Here is a 24,930-nt window from a genome sequence, read left to right on the forward strand (position 1 = left end):
ATACAGATAAGTGAAAGGGAATAGTTCTGAGACAATTTAATACTCCCGAAAGACTGTGTAAAAAATACAGTGGGAAATTAATTTTGAAGTCTGACTCGATTCCTTCAGTATGATGTGGGATCATTTTCTGAAGAACTGGATTAACATTAAAGTGTTTTATTTTCTTATTATCTAATGTTATACATCAAGTTTTATATACATCAGCTTAGCATTTTAAAGATCTTTAATACTGTTACAATAAAATTGAGTACTGACGCTAATTTTATATTCCATAATAAAAAATATCTGTGCTGGGAAATCAGTCATCTTTTAAGCTCTTATAAAAGGGGAAAAGCCCAAATATGAATTGTATTTGATGCTATGCACAGTAAAATGTAACATGGTTGATACTACTCTATATAAGTTGAATATTGATTCAAACTTGAACCTAATACTTTTTGTCTTTTATAATTTTTGAATGCATTAACTGAGAAATTAATTAAGAATTTAACACACTTTCCAGCAGTTTAATAAAAATTCAAATTTAATAGTGAATAAATGTTGACTGTAACAGGCCTTTATTTCTACACAGCTAAAAATGGTATTTGCTTTAATTTTATGCTAAAAAAATAAATAGAGGACTTTGTAAGTGTTTATGGCAATCATTTAAAATATTTCTGGTGTCTACATTTTTTACACAATAGAATTTATATTACCAAACATAATACAAATATGCAAGCTTTAACTTTGGTTAATTAATATAAACAAAAAAACCCTACAAGTCAGCCTTAATTTTGAAAATAGTTGTAAAGCCTAAGCTAGGTCGAGTATTTCCAGGAACCATAGTTTTTTTGTTTTTTTTTTCCTGTACTTGTGGGACCTGTTTTAAGCACCCACCATTGGAACTAGATTTTCAAAGAAGTGCAGCTTGTATGCAAGCAACTGAATAAAATCTGACTTTCAAAATTGCTGAGCATTCAACACTTCTCAGAGTGATGCTCACGGGCAGATTTTCAAAAGGTTCTCAGCATCCACTATCCTTTTGAACTGCTCTTCTTGAAAATCTGGCCACTTTTTTTGATGCTTAAATTGGTCTCATTTTCAAATCCAGACTTGATTTTGATTTGAGTACTTTTGAAAATGTGGCCCCTAGTGGCTGCTAATCCGTTGCACTCTTAATGGGGTCATACATGCATGCTAGTTGTTTAAAGTCTGGCCCCCGCTCAGTAAGATAATCAAAATTCTCATCCACATCTGACATGCTTGATCCTAAAGAACTGAGGGATCCAGCCAGTGAGCCAGTCCCCTCAAATGCATATGTCTGAAGGGAATCGTATGGTGGAACAGTAGGATCTGTATTAGCTTCTTTAAGCTTTTCTAAAATGAATTCCCTGAACACAGCACTGTCAGGACCAACTTGCAGAGATTGTCTGTAAAGGCTTTGGATTTCTGTTGTGATGTTTCTTCTAGACTTGTGCTCTCTCATAACAGTACGAGTCCTGAGTGCTGAAATATCAAAAGCCTCTGTGTCCTCCTCTCCACCTCCTTCATCATCATACCTGACAATGTTCTCTCTGAACTCTTCAGGCTTGTCAGGAAATAGGGACTGCTTCCTCCGTTGCCTTAAAACCAGCATTGCCAAAAAAAACACTGACACAAAAGAAAAAAGAAAAAAGAAAAGAATCAGAGCCTTTTTATGTGTTTGGAAAGTCTTAAGGGTAATAAAACTTCCTAATGTTGAAGCATATGCAAACTCAAGCAATCTAGATGGATTTGTAGAGCTGTGATTTTTGTGGATTTATGGTTGCAAGATGTAGTATTTTTGGTGGGGAAATGGCTACAAAGGGATTTATAAAATGGGTTAAGGAAATGGAGCAATTTGTTTGGCCAATGAGAGTTTGGAGCAGTGAGGGAATCATGGGTTACTTGTGCTGTTTGAAACTCGTTTGTTTTATTACATAATATATCAATGCTCCATTCAAAATTTCATTTCCTTCTCCCAGATCAAAACCACTGGAAGGGCTGGGAAATAAAAAAGTAACATTATTGGGTTAGATCCTCTTCAGTTGGTGTCAATTGCTTCAACTCCATTGACTTCAATGAACCTAAGCTAAGCAGGTGAGCATCTGATCCAATAGTTTCTAGTAGCAGGTCTTGCACATTTGAGAAATAAGATTTTGGGGATGTTGTACCTCATATCTGTGCACCAGCAAGCTCTGTCTGTAAGAATGCCTTCTTTGTAACTGACATAAAAGCTTGAATTGTAGAATGACTGGCTCAGATAGAAAAGATTTTCCATTTGTTTATTTTTTTAAAATAAGCATTCATTTCCCCCCTGCCACCCTCCCTGCACCAAATCCTGGCTCACTTCATCCCAAACTGAAGGGTCCATTTCAAATACACAATGGGATCCAAAACGATGCATGATTTCAATTTGTAACTAATTAGAGCTGAAAACTGAATTCAGTTTTAAGCTTAAAAAATAAACCAAACAAATTTGATTGACAATTCTGGAAACAGCAATTCTTTATCCAAAACACAATATTGCACAGTACACTTGTGGTACTTAGAAACGTGGCAGTTTTACCTCATTTAAATAGATAAGGTTACTGCAATATTCTTTGTACTTCCATATAATTGCTAGAGATAATACTTTGAATACTGCAGATATTAATTGATACTAATAGATATTAATATTATTAATTAATAGCAGATCATAAGCCCCAGTCCATTTATCTAAGGCAAATAGCAAGAAGGTCAGACTGAGAGTCAGAAAATGTCACAGTACAGGTAGGGTGGCTTAGATCCAACTGCTGTGAGTTGGACCCAGGAGATTGAAGCTGAGATCAGAGTAAGGCCCATAGTCTTCATTTTCAAGCCTCACAGCTCTCCTGTGATTAGTGATATCCCACTCTTTGTTGTACAAAATAGGCTAGCAGAGGTTTTATTTTGTAATGAGGGTAAAATAAAGTGTTTATTTTCTCATGATATGCTTCACTTGAAAATATGTAGGGCTTCCTTAAGATGACTTTGTATTCACTTTCAACAATTTAAAACAAAGTTCTAAGACAAGAAGAAATAGTTCCCATTTATTTTGACCTCTTTAGCTAAACTCGGGCAATTAAGAAAATATTTATCCATAAAGGTTTGGGTTGTTATTTTAAAAAATATATTGGAACATTTTTAAAATTATTTTTCTCGTTTCTGATGCTACATCTTTGGGGATAGTTTTCTTAGGAAGCATTCTGAAGGGTTGAAGAACAAGTACAATTCATGCCATAGCTGCACGATTTAGAAAGGTAACACCTCTTCGTTATCATGCCCTTTGTAACAGTGGAATCAATTTTAAATTGAGATTCTACTCATTTTTTTAATTAAAATTTCACTTCCAGTGAAACAATTATGTTTGCCTAACTTATGACTTTTAAATCACACCATCTGTGAAATAACTCTAGTGCTGGTGAGTTTATATAGTTCTGATAGTAGCTGATAAGGAGGCACTGAAAAAGTTGTCCTTGCTTTTGATGACCCACATCTTTGGATGATGGATGGTGTTTTGCCCATGTCATGCTATCAGAAATTGTAGCATGTCAAATGATGTGCTATGCCAATGTTACCATAGGAAACACGTTCTTTAACAAGCTCACAGGGGTTGATGCATCCATCTAAGGGAATGCTAAATGAACACTCTAGTGCTAGCAGGGATTACTGTGCATTACATTTAGATGGAAGTGCAGTGTCTGAGTGGTTACTGCAGGGTTTCATAAATTATTTGCCTGTGTGAGCCTATTTTGAGGCTTATTGTGTCCTTTGACTTAAGATAGCAACAAAGCACCACAGCAGCCAAGGAATCCAAGGAATTTACGCATTAAGTATGTTACTTAATGCTCTTTGTGATGCATGGGCTTGCATATTGTGACACAGCTTCTTCATGTCCAGCAGTGAGGTAGAAATTGCACATCTAATCTCTGATGTGACATCAATGGTAGATCGATACTGAGACTTGACGGACACGAATGCTGAATCCAGCTTCACAGAAATACATGCTCGTGAATGGCACTATCAGTTCTGAGGTACTTCTTGACCATACATAAGAACATAAGAATGGCCATACTGGGTCAGCCCAGCATCACATCTTCTGATAGTGGCCAGTGCCAGGTGCTTCAGAGGGAATGAACAGAACAGGTAATCATCAACTGATCCATCGCCTGGAACCCATTCCCAGCTTCTGGCAAACAGAGGATAGGGACATGGTTTTGTATCACTGTCTACCATGGCTCGTAGCCGTTGACCAACCTAGCCTCCATGATTTATCAAGTTCTTTAACCCTTTTGTAGTCTTGGTCTTCACAACATCCTCTGGAAAAGAGTTCCACAGTTTGACTGTGTTGTGTGATGAAATACATCCTTCTGTTTGTTTTAAACCTGCAGCCTATTAGTTTCATTGGGTAACCCCTAGTTCTTGTGTTATGGAAAGGAGTAAATAACACTTCCTTATTTACTTTCTCCATACCAGTAATGATTTTGTAGACCTGTATCATATCACCCTGTATCATATCTCTAAGCTGAAAAGTCCCAGTCTTATTAATGTCTCCTCATACGGAAGCTGTTCAATACCACTAATAATTTTTGTTGTCCTTTTCTGAACCTTTTCCAAAGCCAATATATCTTTTTTTTTTTGAGATGGGGAGACCACATCTGCACTCAGTATTCAAGACACAATATGATATTTTCTATTTTATCATCTATCCCTTTCCCAGTGATTCCCAACATTCTGGTAGATTTTTTGACTGCAGTTGCACATTGAGTGGATGTTTTCAGGGAACTATCCACAATGATCTCTTTCTCTTTAGGTCCCATAATTTTGTCTGTAAAGTTGGGATTATGTTTTCCAATGTGCATTACTTTGTATTTATCAAGATTGAATTTCATCTGCCATTTTGTTGCCCAGTCACCCAGTTTTGAGAGATCCTTTTGTAGCTCTTTGCAGTCTGCCTGGGACCTAACTATCTTGAGTAGCTTTGTATCATTTGCAAATTTTGTGACCCCACTGTCTACCCCTTTTTCCAGATCATTTATGAATATGTTGAATAGGACTGGACCCAGTACAGACCCATAGGGGACACCACTATTTACCTCTCCATTCTGAAAACTGACAATTTATTCCCACTCTTTGTTTCCTATCTTTTAACCAGTCCAGTTACAGTTCTATGAGAGGACCTTCCCTTTTATCTCATGACAGTGACTCAGAACTCTGGGAAAGAATATTGAGTATATGTTCCTTGCAGGAATCGATAACAGGAAATTTCTGTGCTGTTTGATTTCAGCTGCTGGCAAACCAATGGCATCAGCCTTGCTTTGAAAGGGGCTTCATATCTAATCATACTTTGTCATGTCCAAGTTGGAGAAAAACGATACAAACTGGTCCTTCAGCCATCTGAGATACTCAGCCATCACCTGTGTGTCAGCCAGGAACTTGCAAAGCTTGAGGAAGGATTCACAGTTTATGTTCAGCAAATTATTCTTCCTGAAAACAATTTTCTTTGTGAATCCTGTGTTGTGATCACTCAGCTGAAAGATGTGGTGTTCTTTCCTTGCAGACATGTATTCAATTAATTCAGCTGTCGTCCCCTAATGCTCCTACTCTACTTGTGCTACATTGATGACATCTTCATCATCTGGACCCATGGAAAAGAAGCCCTAGAGGAATTCCACCATGATTTCAACAATTTCCATCCCACCATCAACCTCAGCCTGGACCAGTCCACACAAGAGATCCACTTCCTGGACACTACAGTGCTAATAAGTGATGGTCACATAAACACCACCCTATACCGGAAACCTACTGACTACTATTCCTACCTACATGCCTCCAGTTTTCATCCAGACCACACCACACGATCCATTGTCTATAGCCAAGCTCTACAATACAACCGAATTTGCTCCAACCCCTCAGACAGAGACAAACACCTACAAGATCTCTAACAAGCATTCTTACAACTACAATACCCTCCTGCTGAAGTGAAGAAACAGATTGACAGAGCCAGAAGAGTACCCAGAAGTTACCTACTACAGGACAGACCCAACAAAGAAAATAACAGAACACCACTAGCCATCACCTTTAGCCCCCAACTAAAACCTCTCCAGCGCATCATCAAGGATCTACAACCTATCCTGAAGGATGACCCATCACTCTCACAGATCTTGGGAGACAGGCCAGTCCTTTCTTATAGACAGCCCCCTGACCTGAAGCAAATACTCACTAGCAACCACACACCACACAACAAAACCACTAGCCCAGGAACCTATCCTTGCAACAAAGCCCATTGCCAACTGTGTCCACATATCTATTCAGGGGACACCATCATAGGGCCTCATCACATCAGCCACACTATCAGAGGCTCGTTCACCTGCACATCTACCAATGTGATATATGCCATCATGTGCCAGCAATGTCCCTCTGCCATGTACTTTGGCCAAACTGGACAGTCTCTACGTAAAAGAATAAATGGACACAAATCAGATGTCAAGAATTATAACATTCAAAAAACAGTTGGAGAACACTTCAATCTCTTTGGTCACTTGATTATAGACCTAAAAGTGGCAATTCTTTAACAAAAAAACTTCAAAAACAGAATCCAACAAGAGACTGCTGAACTGGAATTAATTTGCAAACTGGATACAATTAACTTAGGCTTGAATAAAGACTGGGAGTGGATGTGTCATTACACAAAGTAAAACTATTTCCCCATGTTTATCCCTCCCACACACTGTTCCTTAGATGTTCTTGTCAACTGCTGGAAATGGCCCAACTTGATTATCACTACAAAAGGTTTCTCCCCCCCCGACCCTCCCCTCACTTTCCTGCTGGTAATAGCTCACCTTATCTGATCCCTCTTGTTACAGTGTGTATGGTAACACCCATTGTTTCATGTTCTCTGTGTATATAAATCTCCCCACTATATTTTCCACTGCATGCATCTGACGAAGTGAGCTGTAGCTCACAAAAGCTTATGCTCAAATAAATTTTTTAGTCTCTAAGGTGCCACAAGTACTCCTTTTCTTTTTGCGGATACAGACTAACACGGCTGCTACTCTGAAACCTGTCAATTAATTCAGTTTCCCAGATATGTCTGTTACATAGGACAGAAGGCATATCTTCCTTTGGTCACCCAGAAAAAATCAATGAACTCAGTATTTTTTGCAATCCATTACATAGGCATGCAGCTTGTCTCTCAATTCAAAAAATCATCCCAGTACTTTCCCTCTCAAGAGCCAAAAACCTTCACTGTCAAAGAACAACACATCATGATTGGATTCCATTTCTTCACACAGGTTTACAAAGAGGCACACGTGAAGAGGCTGAGTCTTGATGTAGTTCACAATAGATGAGACCTGCTGCAAAACTTCACATAGCTCTGGACTCAGAGCTTTAGATGCTAGTTTTTCTCTTTGAATCATACAATGAGTTCACACAGCAAAGGAGCTACTTTCTCTACCAAGGCATGCACACCTGCTTTGTGGCTTGCCATAAACAGAGCTCCATCTGTGCAAAAGCCCACCATGCAATCACACCATAATTTTTTGTTTTGCATGTAGCCATGTAGCACATTGAACCATCTTGCACCATCTTGTGTCCTGGAAGAGGAAGAACAGAATGTCTTCAGAAACTACCATCTCATGTGTATTTCACAAAAGCCAAGAAATTTGCATCACAACCCTCAGTGCTCACATCAACTTGAAGAGCAAAAGAATCTGTGTTTTTCAGATACTCCATCAGTATGTTTTCTTGATCTGCGGCTGTCACTTTGATCCTTTGCTTCACTGTGTTGTTGGAGAGTGGTATGGATTTGAGCTTGTTTGCTTCAGTTTCCCCAAACATTATGTTAATCACATCAGTTGCAGCTGGCAAAATCAAAGTTTCTCCAATTGTATGAAGCTGCTTGGCCTGTGCAACGTGGTAACTCACCTCAAATGATGCCTTTTGAGCATGATCAGAGATGAACATGACTCTTTTGAATTGCAATTGTTGACGTGAAAGTTTGTCTTTCTGACACTGGAAAAATATCCTTAGTTTGTCTGTGTGTTCCATGTGAAGGGTTTTTAAGTGTTGTTTAAGCTTCTTAAGCTTTATGCTTTCTCTAAGTGACACTGTGTTCTGGCAGGCATTTTGGCCTTTCTTCTTTCTTGATCAAATCACTGGTGAAGTCATAATCAAAGAAAGCCTCATTATATTTTTCAAGCATGTTTCTTGGACTCTTTTTTTTGTTCATAACTGCACCATTAGATTCACTGCTGGAGGCTGAAGCAGATACTCTGGGTAAAAAAATGAGTCCTCTGTGTTTCTTATCACAAATCTGAAAGAGGAATTCACTATTCAGCAAATGAGGCCAGGACTTAGGAAGGCTCTGTGTGGTGATACTAGGGCAGCAAAATGATTCTTTATCCTCAAGTGACAAGGGTACTCAGGGTGGCATGAAAGAAGATACGGACCCCACCCTAGTGCAGATTCCCATCTCAGAAAAGCTTAGCACAGGTTCCTACTAGCTCAAGCAGAGAGGAGGCTCTCTTGTTGAGGCTGCTACCCACAGATAAGGATTTTCTGCATTCAAGTCCCTCAGATGGATACTTGCACAGCTGCATGGTGCAAATGGCCAAACTGGTGTCTGCACAGCAATCTCTACACAGACAACATGTCTGAACCTGCTTCACAAATGCCGCAACAAGAGCCCAATGTTATACTCTACAAAATGGTGGTCTCCACAAAATGTGACCTCACATGCATCATATATGCTAGGTTATGCTGCAAGGTTGCCATTGTGATCTAGAAAATGACAACTTCTGCACAGCATGACCTCGCACGCACTGTATGTATGAGGTTATGCTATGTGAAGACCTCCATTTTGTAGATCAAAATGGGGGCTTCCTGATGCAGTGTTTGTGGAGCAGGTCCAGACATGTTTGGGGGCAGATGCATCACAGTTTGGCAACTTGTGAGTTAAGGCACTTGATTACAGTCCTGAAGGTCTGTATTTGAGTCTCGCTCAAACTCACACTGAAAGTTTGGACGGACCAGATCACTGCCCCTTGTGCTCTAGATCTACTCTGAATGGGGGTGGGCTGAGAAAAGAGCAGAAACAAACAGTTTCTGCACTCAGAGTGCAAGGAGTGCAGGGCCTGCTACTGTGAGCAGTCCTTTCACAGCAGGGCAAAAGGGGAAGCTTCTTGCTTGAACCTTCATCCCTGTGCAGGCATAAGGGGTTAACACACTCTATCCCTATATTTATAGGGAATATATCTCAAACTAGTAGAATCTGTCTAAATGGAGGAAACATTTTAGTGCACAGACTGCATATGTCACATCAGGCCTAGCACTCTGCTTCCTAAATTTGTATCAACAGACGCGGAGGTAGGGAAGAAAGGGGAAGAGTAACATAAGAATGGTTGTATTTGAAGAAGAGACTATGTAAATATGTCACTTTATTATTCAACAGATCAACTCTGTATTCAGAGTCATAGCAGCCTCCTTTATGACAAAAATAAATAAAAAGAAACAGTAAAAAATTATCTTAGCTCTACAGAACCACACAGTTATGGTGGAGAGAATTGGATTCTATTCCTTCTCATGCATCATCAGTAGAACTGTCAGCTAAATTTCAACTGTAAGGCTAAATTCTGCTTTAGTTTTATGTGTGCTAAGACAAGATTTTAGCCTTCCACATCTTTACGACAGCTGATGATAGATGTGCATACAGGAACACACCTACACTTTGGCCAGATTTTCAGGGCTGGCAGTTACAAAGACTTTTTTTTTTTTTTTTTACTTGTAAACTGAACCAATTTGATTTGTAATCAGTGAAACACAATAAACACAACAGCATAATTAGCTCAGCCAAACCAAGGAACCTCTATTCAAATTATCAAGTCTCGCATATAGCAGAAGAGGGCAGTGGGACACATATATAAATACTAAAGCCATCTCACTTATTTTTTCTTACCTAATATTATTAGTATGCAAGCCGAAACTGCAACTAAGGTTTCTATGCTGAGACCCATGGAAAACATGAAAGCTCCAAATCGACAAGACTCGGCACTGGCTTCAGTATCACAATCACAGACGCTGACAGTTAGGGTGTTTGTGCTGGTAAGTGAGGGGGTTCCATTGTCCACAATTAGGACTGGCAGGAAGAAAGCAAACTGCTCTTGTCGACTGAAGCCATTTTTTGCTGTAAGAATTCCAGCTGTGTTATCTAGAAGATGAAGTATTTGTATCAGATATTTGTCACTTTAACAAAAATAAATAAATAAAAAAATCTGGCTAATAACTTATCCTTATTTGCAATGAATGACATTCTGAAAAGGTCAGACTGAGAGTCAGAAAATGTCACAGTAAAGGTAGGGTGGCTTAGATCCAACTGCTGTGAGTTGGACCCAGGAGATTGAAGCTGAGATCAGAGTAAGGCCCATAGTCTTTCATTTACACAGGAAAGCGAAGTGTGGGGAGGACTTTACTGATTTAAATGCTTTTATAAATCACCAAAACCAGGTAAAATGCAGGATGTTCTAAGCAAGATGAGATATTTCAATTTTGATAGATTAACAAAGCATCAGTTATAATGCACCATGCAAATCAGCTTCCAGGGACAACTCATTACTGTTTTATACAGTAATTTTCTTTAGTAAATTAATATAAAAATGGGCCTAATACAGAGCCATTTATCCAAACCTTCTGTACTTTGCAATATAAATATGGCTGATCAGAACAACCCCCAGGCTTTGTTTTGTAAAACCAGCTTTTCAACAAAGTATGCAAAACAAATGAACAAATATAAACATTCAGTTTTGTTTGCCTGCATATCTGTGGTTGTTGGTAACCTAATGTGTGGAGGGCAAACTCTGCTCTGTGTTACATCAGTAGATCCAGAGTAACTCCATTTACTTCAATGCAAGTATTCCAGAAGTGATGGCAGAATTTGACCAAGAACTTTGTATTAATGTTCAAACCCAAAAGTGGGGAAAAATACCTACCCCATATTCAAACTGATGAACTGATTTTTTGAAATGGACCCATGCAACCAGCTACCATCCTGTCCAGCTGTTTGTAGAGCATATTGTATAAGTGGCTAATCAAAAGGTTCAACATTCAAAGGATGGCTTTCTGATAGGTGGTGGTGGGGGGGGGGCAGACAAACTTGGTTGTGAGCATCCACAACCTCAAAACAGGGGCCAAGTGTGCTCCTGCTACTTTGGCCAGGGACTTCAGCTTAGAAACACTTTAACTATGTAGCTTGTTGGAAAAATATGCAGGGCAGGTGGCAGGGTTGTTTGGTTTTGTGTGATTAGAAAGTTAGCGACCCTACGTAGGATTCCACCTCCTAGCAGTGGGTCAGAGGTAAATGAAAACCAGAAATTTAAATATGTATTAAAACATTGCCTTTCCTTTTGAAGACATTAAGAAAACTAGTTTTCCTATAGAATGAACTTTCCAAAAGTTAGTCCCATTGATTTATTCACCTAGCCAGACATTCAAATAATTAGCAAAATCAATATAAGTAATGTGTATTTTAGTTGAGTTTGAAAGAAGCTCTTCTTCTAAGTCTCAGAAGACTGACTTTAACTGGTCATCTTTCCTGTAATATCACCAGCTGTTAAACTTAAGTTTTCCCTTCAGATTAGTTTCGATTGGTGACCCCCTAGACCATTCTTTTGAAGCATCTGGATCAATACCAAAATGGTACAGCATTAGGATATGCAGAGAAGTCATTCATATCATGTCATCAGTAATCAATGCATACAGTTTTAAATGTAACAGGATGCAAAGTTACATAATTGTGAATTGTGCTTCTGTTTATAATTCTATTTTTGCTGAACTGAGTAAAAGAGTGAACCCCTATTAACAGCATCTCTCTAATATTCTTTTTTTAACACCAATATGTGACAATTTAGGAGTTAAAATTATGCTCCATAACGTATACTATATTTAACTATCTATTAAGTAATATAAATCTATTTTTCTTGATTTTGTGCTAAGTATTTTTCTCTCTTCTATAATACTATCTTTTGTTGATTAAAGTTATTTAGATTCTAAAAGGACTATTTATTCTACATGAGGTTATTGGATTATATTATTATTAAAGTTTGCTCATGATAACTCTTTTGCCCTATTTCAAACTTAACACCAAACATTTCTCTGTATGGCTGGATGTGATGGTGATGTGAGCACTATTAAAGCATGAATATTTCATGAAGGGATTTTTAAAAAGCTACATGAATGACACTACCTTGATTATCTCTGACAGTAAAATTTGAGTTGTTTGTGGCCTCCCGAGCCAGATCGAAGTAAAAATGATGGCCTTCTACTGAATCATCTTTATCCACTGCACTGATGGTCTGGATTAGCTGCGAATAAACATGACTGTTTAAGAATAAACACTATTTACTTTCTTTTAACACAATAAATGTCAGCCATTATAATGAATTGCTGAGGCTACAAATTCTGCAGCAAATAAATGTATATAATTGTAACCTTGTTGGGGTTATCGGTTTTCTAATGTATTTTTAGTGTCCTGCCATTATGGCATTTGATTTTGTGTTGATTTGAGGGAGATAAGCATTAAATGCCTAGGATAATGTAAATGGCTTCCAGAATCAAAATGCAAAGTGTAAATAAAGTTTTCATATGCAAACAAGAATCATATATAAAATATTTTGCCCTTTCCTTTTTCCCACAAGGTGAAAAATATATCATTCTCCATTTGAACCAACCCTCTAGTGCAAAAGCTATTTCCTTCCAGCCCATAAACATAGCAGCATCATTCAACTGATGTATTATAGTGGCAGTAAGTGAAAGATGGTGACAAACCCATGTGCTGAATTGTTGGTTCTGGAAATTATGATAGACTGATTATGGAAGTTTTTGTTTTGGTTTTCAATAAAACAAAACAGGCCTTAGTTACAAATGTGTCAAAGCAGATTGTCATTTGCAAGAGAACAAAGTCAAAATTAACATCTTAGCCCTGAAAATAATATCTTCCATCTACATGAATAAACAACCAAGATGAACTCAATATAATGAGCAATATTTCTGCTTGCAAAGAGCAAGTATTTATCACTATTATCAGTTGCTATTCAGTGAATTATGCATCATCAAGTACATCATTCAATGAAGATCTTCACAGATCACTACAAAAGCCAATTTGTTTCTTTCATTAGCAGAGACTGGTTTCTTAAAAGTATGTTTTAATTAGATAAGGACCCAAACCAAAAATCCAGACCTGAATCTTTGATACTTAGGAAAATGTCATGTCCATTTCGAATAACGTGACTCTATTTTATCAGTCACTGTGTCTTCATTTTGTATATGGATTTGAGCGTCCAGGACTCTGAGTACACTCAACTCCCATTGAACACAGTGAAGCTGAGAGACCGTCACTCTTTTGGGTGCTACAGTGGAGATTTTCAAAGGCACTTAGCCAATGGGAGCCCAGCACCTAACTGCAATTTGTCTTCGAAAATCTCCCCCAATTACAAATATTTTCCATTCAAAGTTCTAAGTAAACATAAAATTCCATTTCCTTTTAGGCAAGATAATAATCATGGGAGTATCATGATATCTGTCTTTTCTGCCATGATACTTAAGGAATGTACGAGGCAAGTGTGAAAGCAACAGGATATGCTGTTGTTGTGGGTGCCCCATATTCCTGGCACTCCGTCTTGTTCATGTGACCAAGCCATCTTTCATCTGTGTAAAGATCCCATGGAGAAACAGAAGTCCTATGTAGCCTTATCTTGGCAGTGCTAGAACACTGATTGCTACTGCATGGGATGTCTCCCACATCAGACAAAAGGGTGTCTTCTACATAACTGTTAGGAATAATGGGATGTTTCCTCTTCTCCCAGAACTAGAGAGTATCTAGGGTGATTCAACTATGCAGAAAGGGGGGAGAGCGAACTAGCCCCAATCATAGCAGGGAAAGCTGCTCTCTCAACACTATTGTGAGAATAGATGCAAGATTATCTTTTGAAAAGTGAATGTAATTGTCACAGATAGTGCAATATTGACAGAACTAGAGAATGAAGCCATTTGCTTATGCATGTATCCAGTACAGAACTGGAAGCCATGGTCCAGCTTCCTCATGCTATTCTATCATGTACTCAACAAACTAATGTGGCTATCTCAGCAGGTTTGATGGTAATAATCTCCATGCCTATAGCTGACAAACTGTATGGCTGTGTGTATTCCACAAATATTTGCTTAAATTCAAAAGCAAATTACAATTTGGTTGTGTTCATGGCAGTTTCATGGTCATTTTCCATCAATTTTTGAACTTTACTAATGTGAGTTTCAGGAAAAATGAAAGTTGAGCCTCAATGTTTGACTATTTGATTGTAAAATTTGTACCTCATAATTAGCAATTTGTGCTTTATTGGTTAGTTATGTCATGTGACATTCTTTCAATTCCATGATTGGCTAACTATATAGCTAACCAAGATACTGATGCAGTGGTGAGCTCCATACAGACAATGTAGTCTGGTCACATGGAGCTCATTGAAGATTGACATTATCACAGAAACTATTAATTATTTATTTGATTCTGATACTCTCAATTTACAATTGCATTGTGCTGATTAGTAACATAGCCATCTAGTCAGGAAACAAATCATTACAAATCCATCATGTTTGGAATTCTCAAAATATCTGCAGTTTCAAGTCAACAGAGCTGGTCTGCTATTTCACTATTAATTCATTGTGACAAAGTTCCTCCTCTGCCTTGGTGGTTCCTGCACTTATTGGCGGATTTCCTTGCCTCATTGACTCACAGCAGCCCTCTGTTTGGTCACTTTTGCTAGTGGCTCAAACCTGCCATTCACTCAGCTAACCTCATCACTGGCCAGCATGGGGAAAAGAAAGGAAAACAATTCCCACAGTCTCTGCTGGTCCACCGAGTGGATCGGGGGACAGGCCAGGGACCTTCCCCTCTAATGGGACCCACAGTCCAGGTCAGCTCATCCTGTATCCAATAGGGAGTTGGGGGGATGGGCAGAACCCGGGCCCACCCTCTACTCCATGTTCCAGCCCAGGGCCCTGTACATCACAGCTGTCTATAGTGTTTTGTGTAACACCTGTGTGACAGCTACAAGTCCCTGGGCTACTTCCCCATGGCCTCCTTCCAACACCTTCTGTATCCTCACCACAGGACCTTCCTCCGGATGCCAGATAGTGTTTGCACTCCTCAGTCCTCCAGCAGCACATCCTCTCACTCTCAGCTCCTTGTGCGCTCTGCACTGACTGAAGTGAGGTCTTTTTTAAACCAGGTGCCCTGTTTAACCTGTCTTAATTGATTCTAGCAGCTTCTTAATTGGCTCCAGGTGTCCTAATTAGTCTGTTTGCCTTAATTGGTTCCAGCAAGTTCTTGATTGTTCTGGAACTGCCCCTGTTATCTTACCCAGGGGAAAGGGTCTGCTTAACCTGGGGCTAATATATCTGCCTTCTATCACTCTCCTGTAGGCATCTGGCCTGACCCTGTCACATCATGTATAGCTAGCTAGCTAAATAAATAATATATAAATAAATGTGGGCATCTGTATATATATTTTTCCATGCAGTATCAGTTATAACTAAGCAAAATGAATACTTCTTTGACAAGTTCATTTTCAGTCTGGAATAATAACAAGCTGACTTTTTCCTTGTTTATGTCTTTGCTATTTAAAAAAAAAAGAGAGGAAAAAATAAGGGAGGGGGGAATGGGAAACCTGCCTCTTTCTGACTATTCTAAGCATATGCATGTATCTTGTGAGCTTCATCCTAGAATTGAAGGAATACTGTCAACATATAGGTAGGGAAATGTCTTAATCTTTATTTCTTATTGGATCATTTTTACTAGGAATCAACATAAACCATATAAGTCTATAAATGATTAAGTGCAACAGAAAGCTCTGATTTTTCTAAGTGTGAAGTAAAAATGATCCAGAAAGAAAGAAAAAGATATATTTTTCCAGTCTCCCTAGTCTTGTTTGCATCTAACCTGGGACAGGCTGGCACCTCAGTGCAGTGCAGTGAAGGCAGCATCACAGTTTGAGAAGTTCTGCACTAACTGCTTGTGAATCAAGATCTACAAATCCTATGTGCTTGATGTCGGGAAAAAAGATAAGGAGGTTAGGTATTGCTTTCATACAGTTGTATAAGATGATTGGATTTAAATCTAATTGCCATGAATTGTGTTACTTTGAAGCTCATTAATCTGGAAGCTCTAATAATCTATGAGCCAATTTGAAAACGTGCATTTGTTTTTAAACTGAAATGTATCCATTATTTCTTCCCCTAGAGATGTGGTTTGGAGTTTTCCTTGGAGTGGTCAAGTCCACTGATTCTTTACATGAAAGTTCAGCTCTTTTTGCCAGATTTATCAGAGGTAGATGGAGCTGTCAGTCTGGATAAACCATGGGCCTGCCAGAAGTGTACTAAATGTTCACAACCTGTTATCCACGGTATTCATTGTTTGAAATTATTCACAAGTTGCCTCCTTAAAATTCATTGAAATTATTTCCACTTTTGGACAACTCTTGTATGAGCACACTCTACCAGATCAGCCTCAACTATGTGGTCAGGAAAAGCTCATGCTTTAGCTAACCATAATTACAATACGGCAACTTGGTCCATAGTTACATACCCTCTCAAAATACCAGAAGCTGGATTCCCATGCATCAGCAGATTCAGTTAGGGCAAGAGGAGGTTTAAATCCCTACACACTACTTCCGTTTTCTTTTATTGTCTATGGAGATATCCCCATTTCTCGTCCTCCCTGTTTTCTTATCACTCCTCTTTATGTGCTACTTGTACATGATCAATAGACATACCAAGGTAAAATAATAAATGTTGTCTTACCCATCAATTTCTCTCTCCTGATTTCAAAAATTCTTTCAAAACATGACTTGTTAGGAATGGTCTATTTTTGCAAACTGCTCATTTTCAACCTGAATCATGTACAGACAGTTCTATATACAACTTGGTATTCTTTGTGAGGGTTTTGTGTGTGTGTGTGTCTGTGTGTGTGTGTGTGTGTGTGTCTGTGTGCTACAATTCATTTTATAGGAAGCTAATATCACATAAATTCTCTTCACTTGCACTATAACTACTGGCTATTTTATTATATGCTAAGTAGTTGGGTAAATGCATGGCTTTTTCTGATCTCTAACTCAAAGTGCAGATTACGTAGTCTCTGCTTTTGGATCTAATAAGTAAAATTACAAAGTAAACTACAACATCAAAGTCAGTTCATGTGTGATCATCAAATTAGAAGAATTCATGCAAAACAAATATACATTAGAGAAGACAGCACTCATTCAAAATGTAGGTGAACTCAGTGCAGCTTGTCTTCAGCTGAAATCTGCTTCTTGCCTGATATGAAGAAAGACTAGGAGCCACAAGGGGGTTGAAATTACTATACATATAACTGGACACATTCTGGATGCTCAACTCACTTACCCTATCCCAGAAAGTCATTTGATGTAGTACATTTAAATCTCTCAAGCTGCAGTTTTGAGCTAGAGTCAATTCATTAATGCCCAGTGAGTAAGTCTTGCTGGGCTAAATTCATTCTTGCTATGACATCTGTGGTCTTACACCAGGGATGTATTTGGTCCATTTTGCTTACTGGCCATTTTTATAGATTTTGGTATAGAATTCAACGGAGTTTGTAACTACTGTAATAAAAGCAATAAAGAAAAACTGTCACACTGTGGTCAACAAGTTCCCAAAACGGATGAGCCTATTATTTATATATATATAGTGGTAAGGTCAAAGAGATTCAATGTGAATCCAGAGAGAATCCAACAGCCACATGGTTTACTAATATTGTTCTATTAGATCTGATGCTAGCAATAGCTATAATAGGATAGTATTCTATTTTATATAGCACCTTTCATGCTCAGGTTATTTTGAACATAATAGATTTAATACTGGTAGTGCAGTGAAAGTGGTTTCTCGATGTGCAAAAGGAAGCTGCCTTCCTGGCTACTATGCAGTTGATGTGTGGATTATAGGAAGGTGCAGAACTATAAGATAAAATGGAAAATGAAAAATCCATTAAAAATGTCTGATAAACCTGATGGATGGATTTGGACCATAGCCAAAAATATCCATCTTCTTTTACATTCTTTTTTATTGTCAAGCTATCTTTTCAGATGATAGTCCCAAGGACCCAAATGCAATTCTTCTATTTGAACCACTTCCAGGGGCTAGGAAACATAATATAACAAGGAAAAAATGAGAGCAAAAGTAATTTGCTAAAAATAGACTGAGAACTTTTTAATACTCTTGGGGGGTTTTCTGCCAAAAAGAAAAGAAAATGTAATTCAAGGTTAGCATTGTTCTTAGATATAAGCTATAGTATCACCCCACTGTCTTTGAGTTTGGCTAAGCAAAAGGGCATTTTATTCTATGTATTGTTATAGTTCCTTTGTTTCCTAAAATATGGCCCTTTTATGCTCTTGAATCATTCACAAATAATGTATTTATATGTATTTGCTTTTTGTTTTCACTTACAAACTGGATTGAAGTCAACAATAAAATCCTCCAAATCCCAGAGCATAAGGAACTTTTCCCCTTCAATAACTCCTCCCCATTCTGACAAACCTGAGAATACAGGGTAAGCTTTGCAGTGCCCCATGAAAGTAAACAAACTCCAGCTCTCTTAGGCTAAGGAAGGAAGCAATTTCCAGAGGTAGGAGCCCTTCAATGAAAATACCCCTCAATACCTTTTTCAGACATAAATAGGGGGGAAGCTACCTCAAGCACTCCAGCTTATCATGATGGCCTCACAAACCCTGATCTACCATTGCCATTGTGTGGACAACCCTGGGCCATCATAGAGTCAGTTGAGGAAAGATGGCCAAAAAGAGGGGTTGTATTTGACTGACTGTTCAAAGCTGACTGAAATCAATGGAAACCTTTCCACTGATTTCAGTAGTCTATATATCAGGCCCTTAGAGTTTGAAAGAGCTCCATTGCATTCAGTGGGCTATGGATTGGAATCTGAGTTAGGCAGGAACTAAACCATTTAGAGCTTCATAACGTGAAGCTTACAACTTTAATTGCCTTGTATTAATTCTCACTATATATAAATTCTAAAATCTAAATTGATCTGTTAAGTGATCATCATAAAAATACTAATTTTTATCTCTAGACTCCTTCTGATGAAAATATAAAAACATTAATAATATCTATGTATCTATATGGAAAGCCTACAAAAACAGTCTGTTAAAAGTAAAGGAAGGTAAAATTTATATTACACATCAGCCATAACAATCTCTTTTTTATACCATTAAGTTAAGTAAAACATCTTAATCATTGACTGTGATAATTATGCATTTCAGTAACAATTTCTTATTATTCCTTCCAAGAGTGTTTGGTGTTGAGCAAGTGACTGAACAAATCTCTGTTCTATAGTTTTGCCACCTGTAAGCTCTGATAAATATTATTTTCCTACTTCAGATAGGTGTGGTGAGATTCCACTCATTAATGTGTATTATTGTTTTCAGCAGTGCCTTTCTTCCTAGAGGATTCCAGAGCACCGTGGAAATTATATGTAAATTCAGAGATTTCTTCACCTACTCCTGAAAAGAAGTCATCTTTGGGGCAGAACACAACAGCAATTCATCAGCACACAACAACATTATGCAACAGTAGTAACTTTAGAAAAGAAAACCAATGTCATTTTGAATTATGAACAAATAAAAAAATATTGATGATATAAATATTTGTTTGTAAATTATATTATTTACTACAATGATATCATTGCATTTTTAGTTAAAGCATTAAAATATGCTAATAGCACCCGAAAGACTTCATTTTACTTCAATGGGCTTTTGATCAGGGTACATAATTAAAGATTTAAACCTTACTGTATTCTAAAAGACAATGAATAATCCTCTCAAAATGCTATACATAATTGCTGAGAATCTCAGTCCCAATAGGATTTTGTCTCTGTGACATTAAACTGTACTAAAATTGTGGTGTTTTTTTTTACCAGTTTCCTTCTCTACCCATCTAAGATTATGTTTTCTTGTTTGGTTGCCAGGGATATTGTTCTTATTGGAAAGAAATATTATACTCTATGCGATTATCCTGCATTTGTAATATCGAAATAAACTGGGTTCAAGCAAATAGCAATACCATATGCCAAATGTCTTAGGTCACTGAAAAGGGAAACAATATGGTTACACAACAACTTTTCAGCCTCTTACCTGTCCAGATCTTGCATTTTCACACACATAAATCTCATAGTGTTTTGGGAATTCAGGAGCATGATCATTAACATCAAGAACTTGAACATACACAGTTACTTCAGAAATTTGTTCTGGATTTCCTAAATAAAAGGAGGAAAGGACATCAAGAATCAATGGTTACGTTCTAACCCATTGCATGTTTTCAAGAAATAAGGGTATTCAAATTTTCTATTAAGTGATGACAATCTTCAGCTGAGAAGGAAATCCTTACTGATGCCCACAAATATTGCCCAAAATATTAATTGGTTGGGGTATTCCTATCCATTGCGCTGTAAAATTATTTTAGCAAGGTAACACTTCTGATTATAAGATTGCAGCAGCAACCAAGAAGATTTTCTGATATTGTATTTCATTTCGAGAAGCAGACAAAATTGTAAAGCAGAATCTCTCTTTATTATTATTATTATTATGATTATGATTATTTTCTGTTAATCCATTGTCTAAAAACACCCTTCCACAAACCACCATATTTTTTTTAAAAGGCAATTTTAAAATCATCCACAATGCTTTCGTTAAATGTTGGATTTGTTAATTCATCCATTGGATTATAAATTGATTTATTTTTTAAAAGGAAGCTATGGGACCTGATCCTACAAGCTGGTCAATGCATGCCAACTGTTGTACCAGCACAGAGCTCCATAGACTGTAATGGGGCTTTGCCCATGCAGAACACTGTAGAGTACTGGAGTCATGGATGCCACTAGAGCTGGTCTTAGTTGACATTTCAGAGGTTTGGGCAAAAACAAATTTCCCCAAAATTCCCACTGTTTCAAAAATATCCAGCCAGCTCTAGCCATAAACCAATCAGGATGGATGCACCATCCTCTGGTTCATGCCCACGGGTTGAGAAACTGTATTCTACAGAAATGAGGCCCATGGGTGACAACATATCCATAAGCCTCCAAGCACACAGATGGGTGCAGAAACCTGAATATTTCCAAACTTTCCCAAACTAGCACCTTTGTTCAAAATACGCCTACATATAAAAGGATGACCTCTTAGGTCTTGTCTACAAGCCTATGTTGTATCATTTTAACTATATTGATACAACCCGTCTGGTGTGGATACAGTTATATTAGTATAGCTGTACTAATATCTTTCTCTGGTATGGAAAGGGGATTTAGCTACACTTGTATAGGGCATCTTTTATTGGTATAATGGTGTCCACAGTAGTGGGTTGTAATGCTTCCCAGGGGGTTATGAGACACCTCGCTACCACTTGCCATTAGCATGAGGAAGCCTTGTTTGTGCCTGCCATGTGTCAGCTCCCTGACTCCTTTGGCCACAGGAAACACAAGCACTCCCCTCTTAGCCAAATCAGGCTCTACTGTCTAGTGATAGGCTTGCTACAACCCCTCTGACCATCTCCCTAGAGTGTCGAAGACTTGGTCCATTAGAAACAGACTTCACAGATTTGCTACTTCCAAAGTAGCAGCTTACAATTTTCCTCTTAGATCACAGCACTCCTTAACACACAACACTTAGATACGTTCATAGCGAAAACAAGCAAAAGTTTATTTAACAAAGAGTAAAGATTCAAATGATAGCAAGTAGAAATATTGGAAACAAAAGATGATTGCATATAAAATAAAATCATAACTCAAATTCTAGAACTTAGATTTATTTAATTTTCTACTTTCATATTTTACAGATCAATGCTCACCCCGAAGACCTTGCAGTGTTTTTCAACCAGGGTTGATCTTTCATTCATGATATAAGTTACGCTGCCAGTTTGCCTCCTCAGTGAGAGATGCCAGGGGGTACCTCTGCTCCCCTGAAACACTCCAACAATCCACTGTCTTTACTCGGAAACAATATTCCCTCCTGCTGCTTTATTTCTTCCTGTAAATATCCTCTCTCATATAGTTCACAATCTCTTGCTTCGAATTTTAGCTCAGTATGTAAATAGAGTTGTACTGTGAAGCAGACAATACACAATTCCCAGCCAGTGAGATAGCTTCTATTACCCCCTGCCTGGAAGGAACTGGTATGAGGCATGTCACCATGTTTATCTAAACTCCAAGGCACTGAGAATATAATTTCCAGTATAGATGCCCAACTCCTTAGGTGTTATCTGTACATTCATTTTGAGATAATTATGATACCCAGTGAGCTACTGGCTCTCAGTAGAAATCTCACATGCCATCATTTTGTGAATTATTGTGCATATATTTGACCCAGGGGATCCCTTTAAAAGTCCATGGACCAGCCGCCCATTCCCTCACCCAGTTGGCACAAAGAAGTTCCTGGGCCACAGGGTACTGATATAACTATTCCAGTAAAAAAAAATCACACCCTACTCAGAATAGTTATACTGGTCCACAATCTGTATGCAAATCAGACCTAGACATATTCTTGCTCATTTATTAAAAGATTCACAGAATGCCTCCTAAAGTCAATAGGAGCACGGCGGTTGAGGGTGATCAACAACTTTTGGAAGCACTCTTCACATTACTGAATCAAACCTCTACTGAGAGAAAGAGACAGTACAAGAATGTACGTGTCACAGGCACCCTAATAAACATACCACTTTGGCCCCAATACAGCAAAGCACTTGAGTACATACATAGTCCCACTGAAGTCAACAGGAATACTCACATGCTTAAACTCAGGTGCTTTACTGGATCAGGAGCTGAAGCATAATATTTTCCAGTGAATAGAACCATTGTAGTACATTCTTGTTGATGAATGGCACAACCTGGTCTGTCAGTACAGCATGATTGATATTGGCAAGACCCTTCACAGTAGTTGACAATGTGTGCTAGCATAAACTGCCTGGTGACCAGCCTTCCCATCAGGCTGCTTCCTCTACTCAGGAAAACGAGTCAAATGGATCATGAAGATCAACAAACACTGGAATCTGAGCTGATGCAAGAGGGAACGGTATCAGAAATAACTGTAAATAAATCAGGTCAGATCTGTAACTGGTGAGTAGCGGCAGAGCCCCATTGAAACCACTGGAGCTGGGCTGATCTATGGTAGGCATCAATAGTAGGCATCAAAATTCATGATAACTCCTTATATTAACCTCTTCATATATTTCTTGAAAGATTTCTTTTTGAGATGAAATTTCTCATGCTTAATGTTAATAAGAATTGATTGGGAATGTATCAATAAAATTGGTTGGGCTATTTTTTACATAACACAAGCATGGAAAAAATAAGTATCTTAAAAACAATTTTGACACTGCAGCCCTCACCCTATTTGATGCAGGTATGTGGTGAGGAGATTTGGCTGGGATGGCAGAGGGAATACATCTCTGAATTCCTGGCTAGTATGGGAGGGAATAGCAGCGCCTCCCCGCCATCCCTCTTGACAGCTTCATGGACAGAGCTTTAGTGGAGTGGGCTGATTTTAGTTCCTGCCCTCAGAGCCTGATTGGCCCATTTATAGACTGCATGGACACTTCATTGGCCTGATGGCACCCTCTGAAAATGTGAGTGTCGGAAGTTTATATTGCTCCTCCTGGCCACGAACTACCATTCACACTTGTTTTCTTTCCCCAGTTACCCTTCCATTTGGTATTTTTAGACATTTCTCTGTTTCTAATGGTAGATTCCAAACTTTTCTCTTAGCTTTTGGCCAGAAACCCCCACATAGCTAGTTAGCACCTTCCTCAGAGAACACAAGAGGTTTTTCTTGAGATGAAATATTGTACTATTGAGTTATTTGTCACAACTGTGTAATATCTGTCCAGGGAATGTTAACTGAGGTAGCAGGGGGAACAGAGTTGCTTCTGCAGTCCTTGGCACTGGCCAGGTGGCATCTGACTAGACCCTTGCTGCACATTGCATGGTGAGGGAAAGGGGTCAATACCTATGCAGAAAGACGTACCTCTTGTCTCACCACTTATCACTTGCGCAAGAAAATGAGGATATCTGGATCTGAGCATAGCTATTTTACTCATTGCCTATGATACGATAAGCAGAACATTTACTACGCAGAGCACAGTCTGCATGAGAGGAAGAGGAAGCTGAGAGACAGCTAGATTCCAAGACAGTAGAAGATCCACAGTAACAGAGTGGCTGGTGTCTAGGAAGGTTCTTTAAGAAGAAATCAAGGTTGTAGCAGTAATTATTGGAGACCAAACTGGCCAAATCATGCAGAAATCAAAACAAAGTTTGCTAATGTAATAATGTGATTGTCCCTAGTGATAAAATCCTATCCAATAGGTGCAGAGAACTAAAGAAGTTCTGGACTCTCAAAGGCCAATCCAAAGTGAGGTAGGAGAAAAAAGCCTAGGACTAATCATGATGCCAAGAAGAATATGCCCTTGGGAAGAAACAGAGGCCTCTCAGAAAAAACAGAAGTAATTTATACTCAACATAACCAAGTAAAGGTATCTCAGTCATCATTGTGTAAACAAAAAAAGATTTCAAAGTAATTCATTGTTATTAACTGAATCTGTAAGAGAATGAAACAAATTTATGACACTGCAGATTCATTTGGGAAGAGTATGAGATGTATTGTAGCAATTCAGCCAAGGCAGACGGGGTGGGCTTGCTTCAGAGTAGCACAGAGATGCACCACACCATGGCTGAAAGAGGATGTCCACTATTTGCTAGAGTCATTCCAGAGCGAGAAATAGTTTGTGAGAGAAGAGCAATATGGGGAAAACTTTCCAGTGTCCTCTCTGTTGCTGTGACTGACTGGAGTCACCCTATGT

General features: G+C 38.4%; 1 protein-coding gene across 11 annotated transcripts in view; it reads right to left on the reverse strand.

The window, feature by feature from the left end:
- Positions 1-550: 550 nt before the first annotated feature.
- The window catches only part of LOC140906869 (cadherin-19-like), a 169,266-nt gene continuing 144,886 nt past the window's right edge, over positions 551-24,930 (reverse strand). For 10 of the 11 annotated variants that reach the window (XM_073331700.1, XM_073331701.1, XM_073331697.1 and 7 more), the window contains 4 exons: positions 20,223-20,344; positions 12,260-12,377; positions 9,977-10,228; positions 551-1,629 (listed from right to left, as the gene is read on the reverse strand). In XM_073331700.1, the coding sequence (XP_073187801.1) occupies positions 1,139-1,629; positions 9,977-10,228; positions 12,260-12,377; positions 20,223-20,344 (983 nt within the window). In that variant the 3' untranslated portion in view covers positions 551-1,138. Of the gene's footprint in view, positions 1,630-9,976; positions 10,229-12,259; positions 12,378-20,222; positions 20,345-24,930 lie in introns of those variants that run through there. The other variant, XM_073331704.1, reaches the window with a different exon arrangement.

The sequence above is a fragment of the Lepidochelys kempii genome, chromosome 2 (assembly GCF_965140265.1).
Source record: "Lepidochelys kempii isolate rLepKem1 chromosome 2, rLepKem1.hap2, whole genome shotgun sequence".
Taxonomy (NCBI): Eukaryota; Metazoa; Chordata; order Testudines; family Cheloniidae; genus Lepidochelys; species Lepidochelys kempii.